Source organism: Neomonachus schauinslandi, chromosome 8 (assembly GCF_002201575.2).
Source record: "Neomonachus schauinslandi chromosome 8, ASM220157v2, whole genome shotgun sequence".
Classification (NCBI taxonomy): Eukaryota; Metazoa; Chordata; class Mammalia; order Carnivora; family Phocidae; genus Neomonachus; species Neomonachus schauinslandi.
The window spans coordinates 92,472,698-92,493,243 of NC_058410.1; the positions used below are offsets into that span (position 1 = coordinate 92,472,698).

General features: G+C 34.5%; 1 protein-coding gene across 2 annotated transcripts in view; it reads left to right on the forward strand.

The window, feature by feature from the left end:
* Nucleotides 1-20,546, forward strand: part of KHDRBS2 (KH RNA binding domain containing, signal transduction associated 2) — a 561,940-nt gene that overhangs the window by 77,743 nt on the left and 463,651 nt on the right. For both annotated transcript variants that reach the window (XM_021692046.1, XM_021692047.1), the window contains exon 2: nucleotides 14,336-14,463. In XM_021692046.1, coding sequence (XP_021547721.1) covers nucleotides 14,336-14,463 — 128 coding nt within the window. The remainder of the gene's footprint in view (nucleotides 1-14,335; nucleotides 14,464-20,546) is intronic.

Below are 20,546 nucleotides of genomic sequence, written 5' to 3' on the forward strand. Positions count from 1 at the left end.
TAAACAAACTTCTACCTTCAAAATAATCCAGTTTTTAGACCTCTACCTCTAATACCTTAGCCTTCATCATATCCCACCTGATCTATGTCTCACAACTGGTCTCCCTGCCTCCTCTCTGGCCATTCTACATAGGACTGCTGAATAGTCTCTTAAGAACACAAATCAGATCAAAACTGTGGTAAAATTCTTCAAACTCTTTGCATCACACTTAAAAGAAAATAACAATTCTATGTCATGGTGTATCATCTATTGTTTCATAATAAACGAACTCAAAATATAACAGCTTAAAATGACAAACATTTATTATCTCACAGTTTCTGTAGGTAAGGAATTTGTGAGAAGCTCAGATGGGTGGTTCTGGCTCAGGGTCTCAGAAGAAACTGCAGTCATCTGAAAGTTTTACTAGGGACAGAGCATCTGCTTCCAAGCTGGCTTCTGTGTATTACTATTAGCTACAGGCATCCAGAACGTGGAACTCTACCTAGGGCTAGTTGAGTATTCCCATGACAGGGCAGCTAATTCCTCTAGACACATGATCCAAGAAAACAAGGAGGAAGCCACAGTTTTTTATGATGTAGTCTCTGAAGTCATACACCATCACTTCTGCCATATTTCATTCATTAAAATTGTGTTACTCCATCCACACGCAGACTACAAGGCCTTCATTATATTACTCCTTCTACCTCTCTCACCTTATCTGTACTGTCCTTGTGACAGTTGGTCAAGTATGCCAAATTCGTTGCAGTCTTAGATGCTTTGCACTTGCTGTTCCCTCTGCCTAGCAGACTCTATTCCTAGATGTTCATGAATTTAACCCCTTACTTAATTCAGGTCTCTGATCACGTATTACCTTCTTAAAGAGACCTTTCTTAATCACCCTTATCTAAATATCACACCCTTCTCACCATTTTCTGTGTCATTATGTTTCTTTGAAACATTCATGCCCACCCAGATTCTGTCATAATTTACTTACTCACTTACTTTCTACTTCATTTGTCTGTAAGAGTCAAGAGGGCAGGGAATCTGTCTGTCTGCATTACCACGGTGTGTCTAGTTCCTAGAATGGGGCCTGCCACACAGTAGGCTCTCAGTAAATACTTATTGAATGAAGGGGCTAATGGGTGAGAAGATGAATGATTGATTTCATGGCTAAGAACCAGCAAGCAGAAATATGTATCCTGCATTTGTTTTGTTATGTGCAACTTTGTGTGTGTGTAACTTAGCAAGAACTAAAATCAAAACATTGAATGCATTCAAAGAGGGACAAATCCAAGATTGTGCATGGATGTATTTGGAATGAGTAGCAATAAAATATTCTATTCCTTTTAAAAGGCATTAATTTTAAACCTTAAGACTTTGTGTCTGGCAGTTAACAAGGTTGAAAAAATAAAATAAACTTGACCTCTTGCCTTTTGTGAAGTACGACCGCTTAGTGTCAGGTGATAATACTATCCAAAAGTTTCAACTATTTTTGATGAGGTTTCAACAAATTAATTCTATACCCTATTCTTACTATCGCTATGGGATTATGTTTCTCATTCTTTTTCATTTTGTTCTGTTTCTCATTTAAATCCACACATATGACATTTTTAAACATATACATGATGATATTAGTCTGGTAAAGGAAACAAATGTAAATCATGGATGTGCCCTCAATAATTAATAGTCTACCTAAAGACTAGGTGTAATCATGTGACAGCATTGGCTGTCATGATCTTTTTTTTAAATACAGATTTTATTTATTATCTTAGAGATAGAGAGAGTGCGAGTGCAGGGATGGGCAGAAAGGGAGAGCGAGGAACAAGCAGACTGTACTGAGCATGGAGCCTGATATGGGGTTCATCTCACAACCCTGAGATCATGACCTGAGCTGAAACCAAGAGTTGGATGCTTAGCTGACTAGCCACCCAGGCACCCCTATCGTGATCTTTTAATGATGGAAAAGAAAAGAGTTCAGTGAAACCTCATGCCCAGCCATCAAACACAAGTAATAAGATTAGAAGAGCTAATAATAATAGCTCTTATTATGTGTCAGGAACTATACCAAGTTATTTTGGATAACTTGCTTGACTCATTTAATCCTCACAACAGTTTTATAAGGATATTATACCCATTTTACAAGCAAACAGTGTGGCACAAAATTTTTAAGTAAACTAAGTGAACTCAACTATTCCGTGTATGGGATCATTGCCTAGCACATAGGAAATTTTTAGAAAGCAATAGGTATCATCACTCTTGATGCCATGTGTTCTACAACTAATAAGTAACAGATACAATACTATATTTTGAAGTCTGTGATCTTGAGAATATACTAGGATGCAATTCCTAAGATTTGGTTCTCATTTTAGGGTGGGTTGGAGGGTGGGAGGAGGGAACAGATGAAGCCCAGAATGCTTACATGACTTGTCCAAGGCCATAGAGTTAGGTAGGGTATGGCCTTGTGTTAGGACTGAAAGGTAGTACTGTTGAATATGTAATACATGACTTGAAAGGTAAGAGTTCACAAAGAGAGAAATCCCTGTAAGTTATTCTCTACTCCATGGGGGAGAGGAACTGTGAGCTGAGACTTACAGTGGTTGGAATTTGGAAAAGCAGTCAGGAAAGGGGGGCAGGTGGGTATCAGTTTCACACTTTTAGTGGGTTCAGGGTGTTAAAATGAATTAGTAGTTAAAATAGTTCATTGTCTATGGTTAATCTTGTTGAAAACAAGTAGTTGGATTATTTATTTATTTATTTTTAAGTAGGCTTCACACTGGGCATAGAGCCCAACATGGGGCTTGAACTCACGACCCTGAGACCAAGACCTGAGCTGAGATCGAGAGTCGGACACTTGACTGAGCCACCAGGCAACCTGGGCTGTTTTTAAATCAAGTTTTACTTTTTCTGTTTCTGTTTCAATTATCAAAATAATTACTTTTGTAGGTACTTAAATTATTTGCAGAACTTTACTACTGATTTATCATTACTGGATCTGAAATAGTTATTCAGGCCTTCAATAAAAAGGAAAATATCATTCCATGTTTCGGAACATCCTCCCATCCCTTAAGACCTTTTGGAATTGGACTACTATTTACTAGCCCTGCTGACCTTGATTCTGAGAGATCCATTATTTGCAACATCTCTTTTGCTAACATCATTATTCACACATAAGCTTCCCTTCTTATTATTTAAGCTCTGTTTTGTAAGAAATTACCCATTTCATTTTTCCTTGGTGGGAAACACAGATTTAGGGCATAATTTCTTTGTTTACCTTGTTAGTCATTGGGCTAAGTTCAGGGTCTGTGAAAAAGAGTGAAAAATCTACTCAGACATTAAAATATAGAGGGAGACAGATTATAATATGAAACATTATAATATCAAAACAACATCATAATTATTGCCAGTGAAGTGTACACAAAATGCTAATTCCCATAACGTCATCATTTGATAGATTTACTTTCCTTAAAAAAAAAGGAACTAAGGCTAATTTGCTTAAGATTGTGTAGCTACCAGGTGACAAACCTGCTATTAACATTCAGAGTTAATGCCAAAGACCACAAACAGACCTTAGAGAAATTTTGCATTAGTAGAGATTGTTGGCTTAATAATTAATTATTAATACTGAATAGTAATTAATTTTAAAATAAAGTGGTATTTATCACTTATTTCTGAGGTGGATTTGAGGCAGCTTATAATAAAGCATGTACAAAATAAGGATAAAATGCTATCACAAATTAAATAATCAAAAAGTTGTAAAGAGGGTGAAAAGGAAAAAAAATTACACAAGAAATCCTTATCCCAGGCAAGTTAGAAGAAAGTGAGTTTTCCTTAAAGACCATCAGCTCTGCGCTGCCTGGAAGCAGGAAAGGCAAGACATAAACCTTAGTTACCCCCTCCCCAGAAGATATTTTATATGAGGACAAGTTGCTAAATGGTATTTTTTCTAAAGATTTATTTATTTATTTTGGCATGAGCAGGAGGGAAAAGAGAGAGAGACAGAATTCCAACCCCAATGTAGGGCTCTATCTCATGACTCTGAGATCCATGACCTGAGCTGAAACCAAGAGTTGGATTCTTAACCAACTGAGCCACACAGGTGCCCCATGATAAATGGTATTTTTAAGCCATTTTAAGTCTGGCTTCTTTTTTTTTTAGTTTTTGTTTACATTATTAAATGTAAGGCTACACTGAGAACTGCTCTTCTCGAATTTTTAAATCCCCTTTTTTCCTATTGTTTTCCTTCTTGTATTTATAGTATAGGCTACATTAGCTCTTTGAACTCCTGTTTGTTTATTTGAAAAGGGAGATAATTGTTGCCCATGGAGTTATGCTGCTAAAAAAAAATTACATATGTCAAAGTAACATTGATATTTTTTCACCCTTTCTTTGAAACTGAAATTTGAAAGCATGTATCTTTCTGATCAATATCAATGAAGGAAAATTTGTGCTAAATCATTTCCTCAGATCTTTTATTATTAATGTTAAGTTTATGTTTCAAAACAAACAGTTGTTATTTATGGTATATTTAGCCATTCATTCTAGACTTAAATTTTTAGAATTTGAAATGTTGGACTCCTACTGCATTATAGAATACTGATGTCTGAGATTTTACATGGGGGTTTCTAAAAGGAAGACGAAAATTACTCTATATTGCACTCTTTCATTCTATTAACATTAATTGATAAAAGTTTGGTTCTATATTCAAATACAAACAGCAGAAAACATTTTTACTTAGAAACTTAAAGGGTATAATTTGAAGGTGAAATAAGTAGGATAACTTTTGCTCAGTTATATTATGCAAGTCTAAGTTGTTCATGCCCCATTTATAATAAGGACTTCTAATCACTAGGCAGTTGAGCATTATTTGTATTATAAAATCTTTTCAGAAAATATCCATAAATAAAAGAATTTTTTACAACCTCTTATTGACTTTTGGTTTTAGACAAAGCATAAATTTCAAAATAACTCAATACTGGCATCATTCCCCATTGTTACATTTAAAGGTCATTTACATTTTATGGACAATAACTTGTTTTCTTCCCAGACTAATTCCATGTTCTTTGCTTCAATATATTATACAATTATACCTTGCATATAAATGTCCTTTTCTCGCATATTGCAAAAAAAATTATTTTCAAAGTCTATTTGGAAATTAAATATATCTTGATTCTTTAAAATTTCCCTAGAACTAGAAGTTACTTGAATTTTAGAATTATAAGTACTCGGAAGAGCATGTATTTCACTCTATAAAAAAATTTAGGCACAAAAATAATTTAAGCATAACCATGCTCTATGTAATTTGTTTGACTAAGAACATATTTATTATTATTTAGTATATAGTTCTAAGAAGATTAGTTATATGATTTCTTGGTGAAAATAAATCAGCACATATACAAACACACACAATCAATGTTATTGCTAGGAACACTTATCTAGGGACTGTCCTTTATTTTTCTCTCCCTCCCCCTTCACTTCCTATCTATAGTTAGGAAAGGATGTCTTACCTTCAAGATTTATCCCAAGTCTGGTTACTAGTGACTCTTCAACCTCAATCTTGTATGCTAAGTCTCCCTCGTTATTTCTGGGCTTTTACTCTTTTCCTTCTATACTTAATCCTCCACACATGAGGTAGACTATAATTCAGGAGTATTTATTAAATTAATGAAAGAATAAGGTCATTACTCACATTGATTAGCTTTGATAGAATATCTGACATTCATCGTAAAGTCCCTTGATCATGCAAAGCATGTTCTCTCTGAAATGACTGGGAAATAAGGAATTTATTTTAGAAAGATCACTTAAAATATGCTAATGCCCAATTTTAAATTTGGTTTTAAGAGAAAAGTTCAGGGCACCTGGGTGGCTCAGTTGGTTAAGCGGCTGCCTTCGGCTCAGGTCATGATCCTGGAGTCCCGGGATCGAGTCCCGCATTGGGCTCCCTGCTCAGCGGGGAGTCTGCTTCTCCCTCTGAGCCTCCTCCCTCTCCTGCTCTCTGTCTCTCATTCTCTCTCTCTCAAATAAATAAATGAAATCTTTAAAAAAAAAAGAGAGAAAAGTTCATTTATGTTAAATAATTTTTCATGAAACAAGTAATTGTGATTTCTCTGTTATTGTGTAATTATATGTCATTTATATTTAAAAATATGAATCTCTATAATGTGCAAGTTACAAAAATAAATTTAACCACAATAAAATAACTTGTGTAAAGCATTGCTATACAGATGCAGCCTAACACATCAATTTTATGGCTACTGATGTTTCTAAAATCTTAAGCCAACTGTATTCTGGAGGTCAGAAAAATGCTAGATAGAAGTGTATGGGAGACTATTGTTAAAAACTCAACACACCCAGTTTAGAAAGTATGAATTACGGTGGTGCCTGGGTAGCTCAGTTGGTTGAGTGATGGACGCTTGGTTTTGGCTCAGGTCATGATCTCATGGGGAGTAAAATACAGCCCAGCCTGGGCTCCACACTCAGTGGGGAGTCTGCTCAGGGATTCCCTCCCTCTAACCCTCCCTCTGCTGGTGTGTGTGTGTGTGTGTGTGTGTGTGTTTGAGCGTACACACGCACGCTCTCAAAGTGGATAAATAAATCTTTAAAAAAGAAAGTATGAATTATGACTTCAGAAAAAAATCATATGTATTAAGAAAGTGACTGGAATATGGAGGTATAAATTCAGATATTCAAATAGAATCCCCTTCACTGAAATTTTACTCATATTTTCAGAATGAGTTTAATCTAAACTTTAAATGAATTGACATTGGGTGCCTGGGTGGCTCAGATGGTTAAGCGTCTGCCTTCGGCTCAGGTCATGATCCCAGGGTCCTGGGATCGAGTCCCACATCGGGCTCCCGGCTCAGTGGGGAGCCTGCTTCTCCCTCTGACCCTCTCCCCTCTCATGCTGTTTCTCTCTCGCTCGCTCTCTAAAAAATAAATAAAAATCTTTAAAAAAAATAAAATAAAAAATAAATGAATTGACATTGTTTATGCTTGGGCTATAGAATATTCTAAACTACAAACATAGGGAAGATATTAAAAATATTTTTAAAAATATTGGCAAAATGAAAAGCCATTCTTCATACGTAAGAATTATAGAATATGATTCTTCAGTCTAGCCAGTTGCATTCCCTATTTCTCTTTAATGCTTTCTTAATCTGGAGATCAATTTCTGGCTCCCTCTTCAGTCAAATTTTGCCTTATGGGTCTAGTGCAAACATTGCTTTGGTCCTTTTAAATTTAATATATAATAATGAGAATAATAATAAAAACAACAATGCTTTTGACAGACACTTTTCTAAGCACCTTGCTCATATAACTTAGTTAATCCTTACAATACACCAAGAATTCTTTCCTAATTTCTAGGTGTCAAACTAAGGCAGACATATGCGGCTCATATTCTAAAGCCAGAGTTTTTTGTCTTGCTTTCTGTTTTTTGGGTTGGTTTTTTGTTGTTGTTTTTTAAGCCAGAGTTTTAACCACTGTCTGGAACTAATTTTTTAGCAATTACTTCTAGTCCATTAAATCTTGCATTATTGTTGGCACCTGTCAGTCTTAAAATCAGTCTCTCTCTCTTTCCTTCTCTTTTCTACCCTTTTTCCCTCTACTTCTCCTCCTCCTTCTGCCTATCCCTCTCCCTCAGATCAGAACATTGAGCTAGTCACAGTCCTCAATTCAGGTGACATTATCATATAGTTCTTTTATGAAACAGTTTCTTGAATTGTAGTTTTTACTGTTTCTTCAGTTTTATTGCTTTAGTCTTCAACTTCTCGAAGCTCCAGGTATTTGTACCTTGGTCATCATTACCTGTCTTTTACATCTTTCATTTTCTCTCAAATCTTTTTAACTTTCTGATTTTATAGTAGTGCTTAATTCTTTCCTCTGATTTTATTTCTCTTGTCTATTTAGTCTTGTTTTATTTCTAGTTTATTTTTCATTTATGTACTAGACTCTTTATAGTTCATTCCTGAGCTCTGATAGCACTTTTTACAAGTTCCTCTAATTTATTGGTTCTTACATAACCCATCTATTTCTGATATATACCCCTCTTTTATTACTTTTGTAATTCCACTTTCTTCCCATCATTTATTTTTCTGATTTGTTATCATGTTTCTCTCCTGCTTTCACGTTCTTTTTTTTTTGATGGTTTTGAGACATAAGTTTTTTTTTTTTTTAAGATTTTATTAATTTATTTGACAGAGAGAGAGACAGCGAGAGAGGGAACACAAGCAGGGGGAGTGGGAGAGGGAGAAGCAGGCTCCCCGCTGAGTAGGGAGCCCGATGCGGGGCTCGATTCCAGGACCCTGGGATCATGACCTGAGCCGAAGGCAGACGCTTAATGACGGAGCCACCCAGGCGCCCCCTGCTTTCACTTTCTGTCAATATATTATTTAGTTCATTTTCCTTTTTTGTTTTCTTTTATAATACACTTGTATGAGTTTCAACACAATCTGTTTCTCTTTCTAATGTTTAAATGAGAAATTTTGCCTGTGCTCTTAGGAGGTTTCTCTTGGAATAGACTGTTCAGCTAGGGTGTTGTCCTTGCCTTATGCTCCATTAGGACTTGGCTTGAAGCAGTTTTTCCCTCTCAGGAAGGGACTTAAAGAAAGACATGTTTGTTCTCTAAGATCCTGGAGTGCTTTTGCTACTCTAGCACCGTCAGCTTTTTCCTCGCGTGTTGTATAGTCTCCATCGTTTAGCTTTTTCCATTGTTTACTTCACAATCACTCATCCTTTGGCGCTTGTGTAGTCTTGTCCCAGTTTTATGTTTTTCTTTCTTTTTTTTCTTTTCAGATCACCGAGAATTCTACATTATAGTTCATCTCTTCTTTTGAGGATAAATACTTGCTTGAAATTTCTGTGTTCTAGGACTCTTGGAGCCATCTAAATTTTCCTTTTTCATTTTTCCACAATCTACCTCACAGGACCCAGTAGAGTTCCTACTATTTTCAGTGTTTTCAGAAGCCCACTTTTTATATAGGGTTCTTGTAGATCATCTGGATTATGGGAATATTTTCAGAGTTTAATTTTTTTTTCTTTTATTATCCTAGGCATTCGTCTTTTAAAAGAAAGAGAAAGTAATATCAAAGTAAAAGACTGGCTCTGCCATCTGGACGTTTTTAAAAGTGGTATTAAACACTAAACAACATTTTGAGAATAAGAAAATGAAATTGCAGAAATTCTGCAAAGAAATTATAATTGAAGCACAACTAATCAGAATAGACAGGCATAGCTAAAGAAGTTTTCTAAAGAAAATTCATAGTATTAAATACTTCTATCAGTAAAAATATAAAAAATGAATTAAATATGCAAATTCAAAAGTTTTAAAAAATAAAATAAACCAAGAAAAAGCACAATTAAGAAATTATATGCCCAAAGAAAATGAGGGAAAAGTGAGGCAAAAGCAGAGCTAAAAATGCCCTTCAAAATATCTTCTTACCTGAAATCTACAAAAATCACTAACCAATATGAAGGAAGATGCAAATAAGAAGAAGGAATCTTGTGTTTGTGAATTGGAAGACAATATTGATAAGATGTCCATAATACCCTAAGAAATCTACAGATTCAGTGCAATCCCTATTATATCCTAAAGACATTTTTTTTGCAGAAATAGAAAAAAAATTCCAAAACGTATATGGAATCTCAAGAGACTCCAAATAGCCAAAATAATTTTGAAAGAGAAAGACAAAGTTGGAAGCTTCACACATCCTGTTTTCAAAATATAAGACATTATAAAAAATTATATATTATATATAATACATTATATACCACATTTTCTTTTTCCATTCATCAGCCAAAGGACATTTGGGCTATTTTCGTAATTTCATAATTTGGCTATTGTAGATAATGCTGCTATAAATATCAGTGTGCATGTATCCCTTCAAATTAGTATTTTTGTATTCTTTGGGTAAATACCTAGTAGTGCAATTGTAGGGTACTTCTATTTTTAACTTTTTAAGGAATCTCCATACTGTTTTCCAGAGTGGTTGTACCAGTTTACATCCCCACCAACAGTGTAAGAGATAAACAGGGAGAGAGGCAAATCAAGAAACAGACTCTTAACTATAGAGAACAAACTGATGGTTACCAGAGGGGACATGGGTTTCCAACCCATGGGTTAAATAGGTGATGGGGATTAAGGAGTGTGCTTCTGATGAGCACAGGGTATTGTATGGAAGTATTGAATCACTGTATTGACACCTGAAACTAATACTGCAGTGTATGTCAACTAACTGGAATTTAAATAAAAACTTAAAAAACAAAACCCCCCCAAAAAAACCCCAAACATATATATAATATATGATATATTACATATATCATATATATGTAATATATGTATATGTATATATGTAATATATCTGTAATATATAACATATATATATATTATATATATAATACAATGCAACAGTAATGATGACAGTGTGGTACTGGCATAAAGACAGAAATATAGACCAGTGACACAAAAATAGGGCCCAGAAATTACCCTTGTGTATATGGTCAAATATTCTTCAACAAGGGTGCCAAAAACACAAAGGGGAAAGGACAGTCTCTTCAAAAAAAGTGTTGGAAAAACTGGATCTCCACATGCAAAAGAATGAAGTTGGAGTCTTGTCTTATACCATACATATAACCTAACTCAAAATGGATTACAGACCTAAAACTATAAAACATCTAGAAGGAAACATAAGAGAAAAGCTTCAGGACATCAGATTTGTCGGTGATTTCTTGGATATGGCACCAAAGGCACAGGCAATGAAAGTAGAAATAAATGGGATTATATCAAACTGAGAAACTTCTGCGCATCGAAAAAAACAATCAGCAGAGTGAAAAGGCAACCTATGAAATGGGAGAAAATATTCACAAATCATATATCTAATCATTGTGCAAAATATATAGTGAAATTCCACAACTCAACAAAAATAAAACACATAACCCAATTAAAAATGGGCAGAGAACTTAAATAGATAATACCACATAAAAGAAATACAGATGGTCAACAAGCATATGAAATGATGCTCAAGAGAAATTAAAATAAAAACCACAATGAGGTATCACCTCACATCCATTAGGTGGCCACTATCAAAAGAACAGAAAATATCAAGTGTTGGCAAGGATGCAGAGAAATCGGAACTCTTAGGCACTCTTGTTGGGATTATAAAATGCAGTCATTACGGAAAACAGTATGGAGGTTTCTCAAAATATTAAAATGGAATTGCCATATGATCCAACAACCCCACTTCTGGGTATATATCCAAAATAATTCAAAGAAAGATCTCAAAGTGATACTTCCACACCCATGTTCATCAAAGCATTATTCACAATAGCTAAGAGGAGGAAGCAACTCAGCTGTCCATTGATGGATGAATGGATAAAGAAAATGTGGTATATATCTACAATGGAATGTTTAAAGACTTTAAAAAGAGGGAAATCCTGACGCATGCTACAACGTGGCTAAACCTTGAGGACATTATGCTAAGTGAAATAAGCCAGGCATAAAAGAGCAAATACTGTGCTATGCTACTCATGTGAAGTATCTAAAGCGGTCAAGCATAGAAACAGATAGTGAAAAGCTGGTTGCCAAGGCCTATGGGAAGGGGATGGAAAATGAGTGTTTAATGGGTCTAGAATTTCAGCTTTGCAAGATGAAAAAATTTAGTATTTTCTGTTCTCCTTTCACGTTTTATCTGTTAATAGCCATATTCATTCAAGAATTTTTTTTAGCATTCCTTGTCTTATTTTTCGTGGCTCTCTCCATAGTACTAAATTTATGAGATTACAACAGAATTAACTTTTGGTCATGGGTGTATTCCCTTGTAACCACTGGGATTTAACATAAGCCTGCCTTAATATAGAATATGTTTTCCCAATAATATGGAAGCTAAATTTAAAGAGAGACCATATAAACAAGTATAAAACATTGTTCAACTCCTCTACACAAAACTGTTTAGTTATTGCTAGATGACAATGGGTGCCTTTAAATTTTTATGGGTACCTGTATTGTCTAAACATTCCACAATGAACATGCATTAATTATGAAACAAAGAAGTATTTTAAACTAAAATTAGAAAGGAAAGGTGTTGTATACATTGTTTTCTCTGGTCTTAAAATCAGGCAAATTTGGCTCATACCATTCTTATACTATGCAGTTGACAAATGCAGTTACTGAGCTATTAGTCATGTAGATATGTCAAGAAAGACAAGATAACTCCCTGAAAGAATCAGAAGGGCAAAAGATATATCAACATTTTTTAAAGGAAAGTGTAGAAATGAGCAGAAAAAGCAGTGGAAATGGTATTTTACTCAGCTCCATTTCTTGATGGAAAATTTATTGGAATTAATCATTGATTGATCAAATTGCAAACATCTAAAAATGCCAAGGGTAGTAGTAGTTTTGTAGAGAACAAATAATGTCAGACAAATTCGATTTATTTTATGACAGAGTGACAAGGGGGAAACCGTACATTTAATAGATTGGGTATTGAGTTGGTTTCTTTAGGGTGTCCCACATTACAATTGCCTCAGCAAGCTAGGAAGTATGGTATTAGATAGGTGCATGTACCCAGAGGGCGGTGATCAGAAGTTCACTGTCAGTATCAGAAGATAGAATGGATATTCTTTCTTTGAAGTTGTCAGAGTTCTGTGTCTAATAATTATACAAGGGATTGAAAAGCCTGGATAGCGAATGCTTCTTGGTTGAAAAAGATAGTCAGTTAAAGTGGCTTGTTAATAATCTGGAGTGGAAAAGTAAGAATCTGATGCCATCATTCTAAATAGAAATTATAGACATATTACATATAGCTTCTTTTCAACCAGCACAGTTTAAGATAATCGTTGTTAGGAAATTACAGCATATACCTGAAAAAAGTGATTGTAAATGACTTTGTGCAAACTATGAAGTATAGCATTCATTCCATTATCTGAGTAAGCAATGTAATGTTACTTCAAAAAGTTTTTTTAACAATTCCACGTGAGCCAAATAAACAATATGCTAAAAGATTTGCATCCGAATGTTACAGTGATTTTACATAAGGTATGTGAAATCATTTTGGAAAAGATGCTAATTACAAATAAAACAACAAAGAACAAAGCTGTTAGATGCAATACAGTATTCTTTTTACCTCCAGAAGTAGTCAGATCTTTATAAAATAATTGTTTCAAAATGCAATATAAATTAGTATGAATTGAGAATTTCCATACTTAATGGGTATCATCACCTTTCCTTTACTCCACAACTACAGAAACAAAATGTTCTTGTTCTGTCTCTAACAAAACTAAAAAACATATCTTAATAGCTTTATTTATTCTTTATCCCCACACATAAATATGCATGTACATATATATTCGTTTTCTAATTATTTATTTTTCCCATCAGAACATAGATTCCATAAAAGCAGAGACATTTTCTTGTCTTCTGTTTTATCTGTGGTACCCATAGTAGAGGTTTAAGAATCTTTGTGGAATAAACTAATTTTAAAAAGAAAGAATAGATAAATATTGTACATTTGCTCAAAAATATGCATTTTGGGAATAGTCTCATAAGGCAAAAGTAGTGATTCTTTTTAAACATGGACAGATAGTTTCATAATGATGAATATGAATGATAACATTTACAGATTTAATCCTTTAAAAGACTTTGCCGTGACCCCCTTTTTAATTACCTTTAAGTTTTGTGACAATATAAAATAACATGTTATTTATCTTTGCTATCCTATTTGATAATAGATGATTATTATTTTCCATTATTTTTTGTAAGAATAATTCTGAGTAAAAATGAAACATAACCTTAAAATATATTTTGTTCTATTTATTGTCCCTGGGAAAGTTATGTTAATTTAGATATTTTAAATTGCTAAAGGGCATATTCTTCCTTGTGTTTTGTTTGAAGATGCTAAAAATTAAGTTGGAACTTCCAACAAAGTTCCATGTGACTTTCATGGAAGACAGTCACATCTTCAATGGTAACTTTTTAGTTTTAGTTGACAGAGGTGATCTTTTTTTTTTAAGATTTTATTTATTTATCCGTCAGAGAGAGAGAGCAAGTGAGAGAGCACAAGCAGGGGGAGCAGCAGAGGGAGAGAGAGAAGTCCCACTGAGCAAGGAGCCTGACACGGGGCTTGATCCCAAGACCCTGGGATCATGACCTGAGCCAAAGGTAGATGCTTAACTGACTGAGCCACCCAGACGTCCCCACAGAGGTCACCTTAACCTGTGGGTAGCAGCATGCACATAGCTATTAACAGGTGTTTCAATTCTATCAAGAGTTTTCAAAATCTTTTTTAAGAAAGCGAGTAATAAGAACAATCATATTTATGACTTATCATTTTGCTTACTGTTTTTTTCTTGCGATTTTTTTTTTCAGAAATTGAAAAATTTCAAGGTTCTGATGGAAAAAAGGAAGATGAAGAAAAGAAATATCTTGATGTCATCAGCAACAAAAACATAAAGCTCTCAGAAAGGGTATTGATTCCTGTCAAGCAATATCCAAAGGTACTGCAATATACACTCTGTTCTCATAGAATTAAGAAAAAAAATGATAAAAATTAGACTTGATGAATGTTTATTCATTGTCTTTCATGAAATATTTAAAACTTCATTATATTAGTATACACATATATATGACACTGATCTAGAGGACAGAGAAGTCTTTGAAAGTACAACAATTGAGAACAATTTTCAACCAAAGACCATAGCACTTTTATTCAGTGCATATGGGAAGCATAATTAGATATTTTAATTATTTATTTAACATGTAAATGGTTCAACATTTGTCCAAATTCACATACTCACTTGATTATGTTTTGTTTCCTGTTATAATGTATATTCCTATTATAAAAAAGAGTAGACTTAATGATACTAAATATACAGCATTAGCCAATCCACAGGAAATTATTATAACCAGGAAAGTCTTCTAGTCTTTATTAGACCCTTAGACTATAACCTCTAGTCTCCTGTAGTCAGGGTTCATTTATAAAAATAATTACCATACTGTTCTCTTGAGAGTACTTTTTCACTAGACATTTTCTTATCATATGAGATTTGTATCACCAGAATCATGACATAGCATTCAATGGCATGGTTTCATCACTTATATTCATAAATTCCAGTGGGTAAAAGGACTTCCTTTTTTTTAATAAATTAAGTATGCTAACAATGGAAACCCAGATTCAAGCTGGTAATTTACTTTCTGAAGAGTAAATCTAAACAAGGACCATGTAATTATCCTAATAATAAAGATTACAGAAATAAATGCTGTAGTTTTTACCAATTGTCTTCTAATCTGGTAAATTTTAGTAAATATTATTAAGTGGAATGTTGTTTTTATAATTATTTCAAACAGGAATAAATTGTTGCAGCCCACCAAACAAGAAAATTTAACTTTCAGATGAGGTTTTTGGGCATGCAAGTGTTTTGTTTTTTGTGGGTTTTTTTTTTTAGCGAGATTTACTCTATTACAAGAAAGGTGCATTCAATAGATATATATTTTACAATTAAATTTTTTCAGACTTATTCCTTAATCATGTTTTTATGAATATCAAATTAGGCAAAGAAATGTACATAAAAATGTTTACTTAGTAATGAAATGTGGTGGAAATGTGGGTATGAAGAAAAATGTCTTTTTTTAAAGGAATTTGATTAATCCATTATGAAGTATAAGATTCTCTCTGAATCGTTTATTTAAATATTATATAACTTGATACTGTTTCTCAGAATAACACTTGTCCATTCTCTGGATATGGGAAAGCCAGTGACAGACTCAGTATCTCCTTCTCAATAACATGCAGCTCTATATCTCTGACCAAATCAGGTTGGCAAGATATAAAAGGCATTTCAAGTCCTGGTGGCTTTTTAAGTGGCAGCATGAGCGATTTTACACTGAAGATTGCAATAGTCTATATCTGATGCGTGATGATGAATATTGAAACAAGACTACTGTATATATAGTGTCTAATTTTTGTGTGAGATTTAATTTCATAATTTACAGGAAGATGACCAAACAACAAAACTGCCTATTTGTATTGAAGCAGACCATATCTCACTAGCAAATTATTGTACCTCCTAGAATTTTTAGAATCGCAGAATGTTTACGCTGGGACTAATTTTCAAAATCATAGAATATATAAAACTTTTATTTTCCAAATGAGGTAACTGGGAAATTATGAATTACTCAAAGACATATCTTTGTTGCAGATGGAGCTATTTAGCGAGGTTGCTGTTATTGTAGATTCTTCACTTTTTTGGGAGCCATTACATTTTTAACTTGACTGATAATGCTCACATTTTTATATTACTTGTTCATGTAAAATATGGAAGAATGTGAGGAATGAGAGCTCCTAATGATTAGTACTTTTATGGAATATTATCAAGTAACAATTTATGCCTTAGAAAATTTGCCATTTTTAATTGATGAATAGAATGCTAAATCACTTTAAATTATTTTTAAAGGGATGTGCATTTCATACATTCAGTTATCACAATGAGAGAAGTCTTAGAGCCCTTTTACCGAAAAAGGTACTGAGAAACAGAACAGAACAGAATCATCTATCAAGTTGACCTACATTTGTTTTCATTTGCTTTTGTAGTATAACAAATTAAAACCAACATTCTGAAAGCCGGATTTTGTTTCAAAAGTGGTGATTCCCTCCTGCTGAGTGATTATTGCCCACCTCTCACAAAAAGACCAGTGGGGTTAAGGTTACAGTCACTGCACTTGAGCCATATTGGATGTACATTTGGGAGCTGTAAAGTATGTGGTGTGGTGTGTACTAGGAATGGTTGAGCGGAGCACAACAGTATTTATGGATTTAAAGTTTAATCTTTTATAATAAAAAGTGATTTATCCCTCAGGGGGTACATTGTAGAAAGACCTACTTTTCACAGCTTCCCTCAGAGCCATCTCTCCCCTTGATGTCTGCTGTCTGTTTGGTCCGGTAGTTAGTGTGGGTGATGACACAGTCTCCTCCAGCAACGGGCGATAAAGAACCATGGGACTTCTGGAGGAAGTGACCTGATCCTGACTTTACTACGTGACCTTTTTGGGTAGATTTGATTTCAATTAGTCTCCAATATCAAGTTAATTTGCCGACTTAATTGAGTAACACAAGGAATTGAAAGACGTTTAAGATTTTGAATTATGGAAAATATAAAAATCCTGTTCAAACATGTTAAGAATGATTTATTTAGCTCTCGGGCTTTATGTTTAATCACTTATTTGGGGGGAAACATGTCATATTATCAAATTATTATAATGAACAGCTTTTCTTACTTGTTTTTCATATTTTTGTTTGCAACAAGATTAGTCAGGAAATAGACTATGCACATCTATTGTTTGCACTGACAGATGTTTCAGAATCAGTGCAATTATTTCTTGGTAGTCTAGTCTCCAAGGAGGCAACCTGTGACAGTATGTTCCTCTTTAATCCTAAGAGATTCATGCAGAAGATCCTGGAGAGATTCATGCACAAAATTCACTGTTGTTAACATGAACTCTTTCTCCCTAAATCCATACCTACTATATTTCATAGTCTAATACACAGTTATTTTTAAAAATTTTAACATCTCCAACTGGTACGCATATTCTAATCAGGATCATTTTACAGTCCCTGTCGGGCAAGCAGTGGTCATAACTCATAACAAGTTGTCTGTAAACTTGGCCCACGTAAACTTGGCCATGCCTTCTTGTATCCAGTTGTTTACTGTGTTGGAAAAATGGGAATTGAGTTTCGTCACTGTTCAGAATGTCTTCAAAGAGGGGCACCTGAGTGGCTTGGTCGTTTAGCATCTGCCTTCGGCTCAGGTCATAATCCCAGGGTCCTGGGATCAAGCCCCACATTGAGCTCCTTGCTCGGCGGGAAGCCGGCTTCTCCCTCTGCTGCTCCCCCTGCTTGTGTTCCCTCTCTTGATGTCTCTGTCAAATAAATGAATAAAATCTTTTAAATAAATAAAATAAAATGTCTTCAAAGATTGCATTAGGTTTAGTGTTGACATGCAAAGCTATTACATATCCAAGAAAAGAATAGAACCGTAGCTTGGGGTATCAATTTGGTATTAGTGAAGACAATATTCATCATTGGAAGAAAGAAAAATAGCATGATTTCTTGGTCCTTCACCAACAAGTGTCTTAGAGGACCTAAGAAACAAAGATACATATAAGTGGCTAAAGCTGTATTTTGTTACTGCTAGACATGCAGAAGGACTGTACCTCACAAGGGTGGCCAAATTGAGAGGGCCATGGGCGGATGGGAAGGCGCCGCCTGCACTCGCAGGAGATCTGCTGGTTGCTTGCGACTGTATCTATTTGGCCACCTGGGCAATCCAGCCTCTCAATGCCTTTTAAAACTGTCTTTTGATGTTGCCTTCAGAATCCTCTGAAATGCATCAGACCTTGCCTTCAATTAAATTTGCCTCGAGGCCCACTTTTTATTTCTCAACTTGAGTTATTGCCAACTTTTTAAAGCAGTAGATCGCCAGGAGTGTAAATCGGCCCCAAATTTGGCCCCTTTTAAGATCAAACGCAGCTACGTTCCCCAGTGCTGCTTTTCAAATCAATTCCTTATGTAGATTAATGCAGAAAATGAAAGTTCCAAAATATGCTCAAAAGCACCACACTTGCCCTATATTTCGGTTACTCTGCTCTGTCCCAGAGAGAGGGGCTGCCTTTGTGCCTGGCTGGAACCAGTCTCTAAAACCTGGCATGTCTTCTCACAGAGCTTGTTTCTTTCTCTCTATTCCAAAAGATGAAAACCCAAAGCCAAATTCTCGTTGAGTGTTATTTTTTTCTAACTTTCTAAGTAATTATCAGATCACTTAAGAAGAGGTAATAGAGACCCAGAGTTACTAACTGTGGAAACTATGACCGTATTTCAAAGCCAGTATCACCTCCTACAATCTTGGAAACACCTCCCTATTTTTCTAAGCAATGTGGTTTTCCAAAAGCCACTCAGTAGCTTACATCTTAAACCTGTTTTATCTTTACCAGACAGAGACTATTGCATAGCGTTGCTTTTTACTTTTCTAAAGGAAATGGAACAGAGGATTTGATCGGGCTTTGTGATTTCAATTTCATTCATATCAGTTTCCTAGTCTCTCACCTGTGAATGTAAATCTCAATTGGAAAATAACATGACACTCAGAGTCACATTTTTTCTATGAAAAAGAAAAACATTCCAAAATACTATGGACTGCATTCTCTCCAGTAGAATGGCACCTGAAATAACTATGTTTTCTGGCAAAATTTAGAAATTTGTGGTAATATTGTCTAGTCCTTGTCTTTCCCAATAACTCTTTTGTTGTAACTAATGCACATCCCATGTATTTCAATATTATTTTCCATTTGGTACTTAAATTTTTTTTTGTCTCCATGTAACACTGACCCATGTGTTCCTAATCCTGAATTATGTTCTTCTCGCCACATCCTTTTTAATGGGCTCAGCACAACCTCACAAAATATGTCCTCATACTTCTCAAAATAATCTCTCCTTTCTATGTCTAGATCTCTTAGCGGATCTTCAGTCTATTTTAATCTGTTGTTTCCTTTCTGCCAGGTTATTTCACATTTACCCTCAACTGGAAAAACTGTAAACTACTTCAAAAGGATGATTAAAATGCAAGTGCCTTTTGAAATGTGTCCAAATCTATATCCTTACTCAGGGGTTCCTTGAGAGTGAAAAGATCTTCCACCTCACGTCCCTTTCTATAATCTGACCATTCTTCATTCACTTACTTGTTCATTTATTTATTTAATTCGGCGAGCCTTCAGTGAGTTTCTCTGCACCTGTAGAACATAGATAGTTCTTCTGTCATTTCTTTTGTTGTTGCAGTAGAAGTGGCTTCTTATATAGATAGATCTTTTAAAAGACTAGAGAAGAGAGATCACTTAAAATCAAGAGGCGCTACATTAGCAGTCTAATGGATTCCCATACTGTTATTGACTCTGAAGGACTTACTGACATATGGAAGCAAGTGAATTTGATATAAATTCAAACACTGTATATATTGAGATTCGCAGAAAAACAAACTTTCTCTGGAAAGGATACAGGAAGTAAAAATTAATGCACCCCACCCCCCGCCACCAAACATCTAGATAAGGGATTACTGTTACTTGTACTACTAAGTTAGAACCTGACTATAAGAACTTTTTGAAAGAAATTTAGATCGATGCAGAAAAATTGTGACTTTTATTTGCTTTCTCAAATTTAAGTGATTGTTAAATTTATGTAACACATTTAGATTTCTACCATTTTATAAGTAATTTCCTTAAAAATATATGGATTTCACAAGGATATCACAAAAAATAAAACATTACAAGAATTCAGTTTGAATATCAATGCAAGAGCTTTAAAACATTACCAAATGTTGTATGCCAATGTTCATAGCATCATTATTCACAATAGCCGAGAAGCAGAAACAACCCAAATATCCTCAACAGATAAATGGATAAACAAAATGTGGTGTGTGTGTGTGTACGATAGAATATTCAACCTTAAAGAGCAATGAAATTCAGATACCTATTATAACATGGATGAACACTGAAAATATGCTAAGTAAAATAATCCAGGCACAAAAGGACAAAT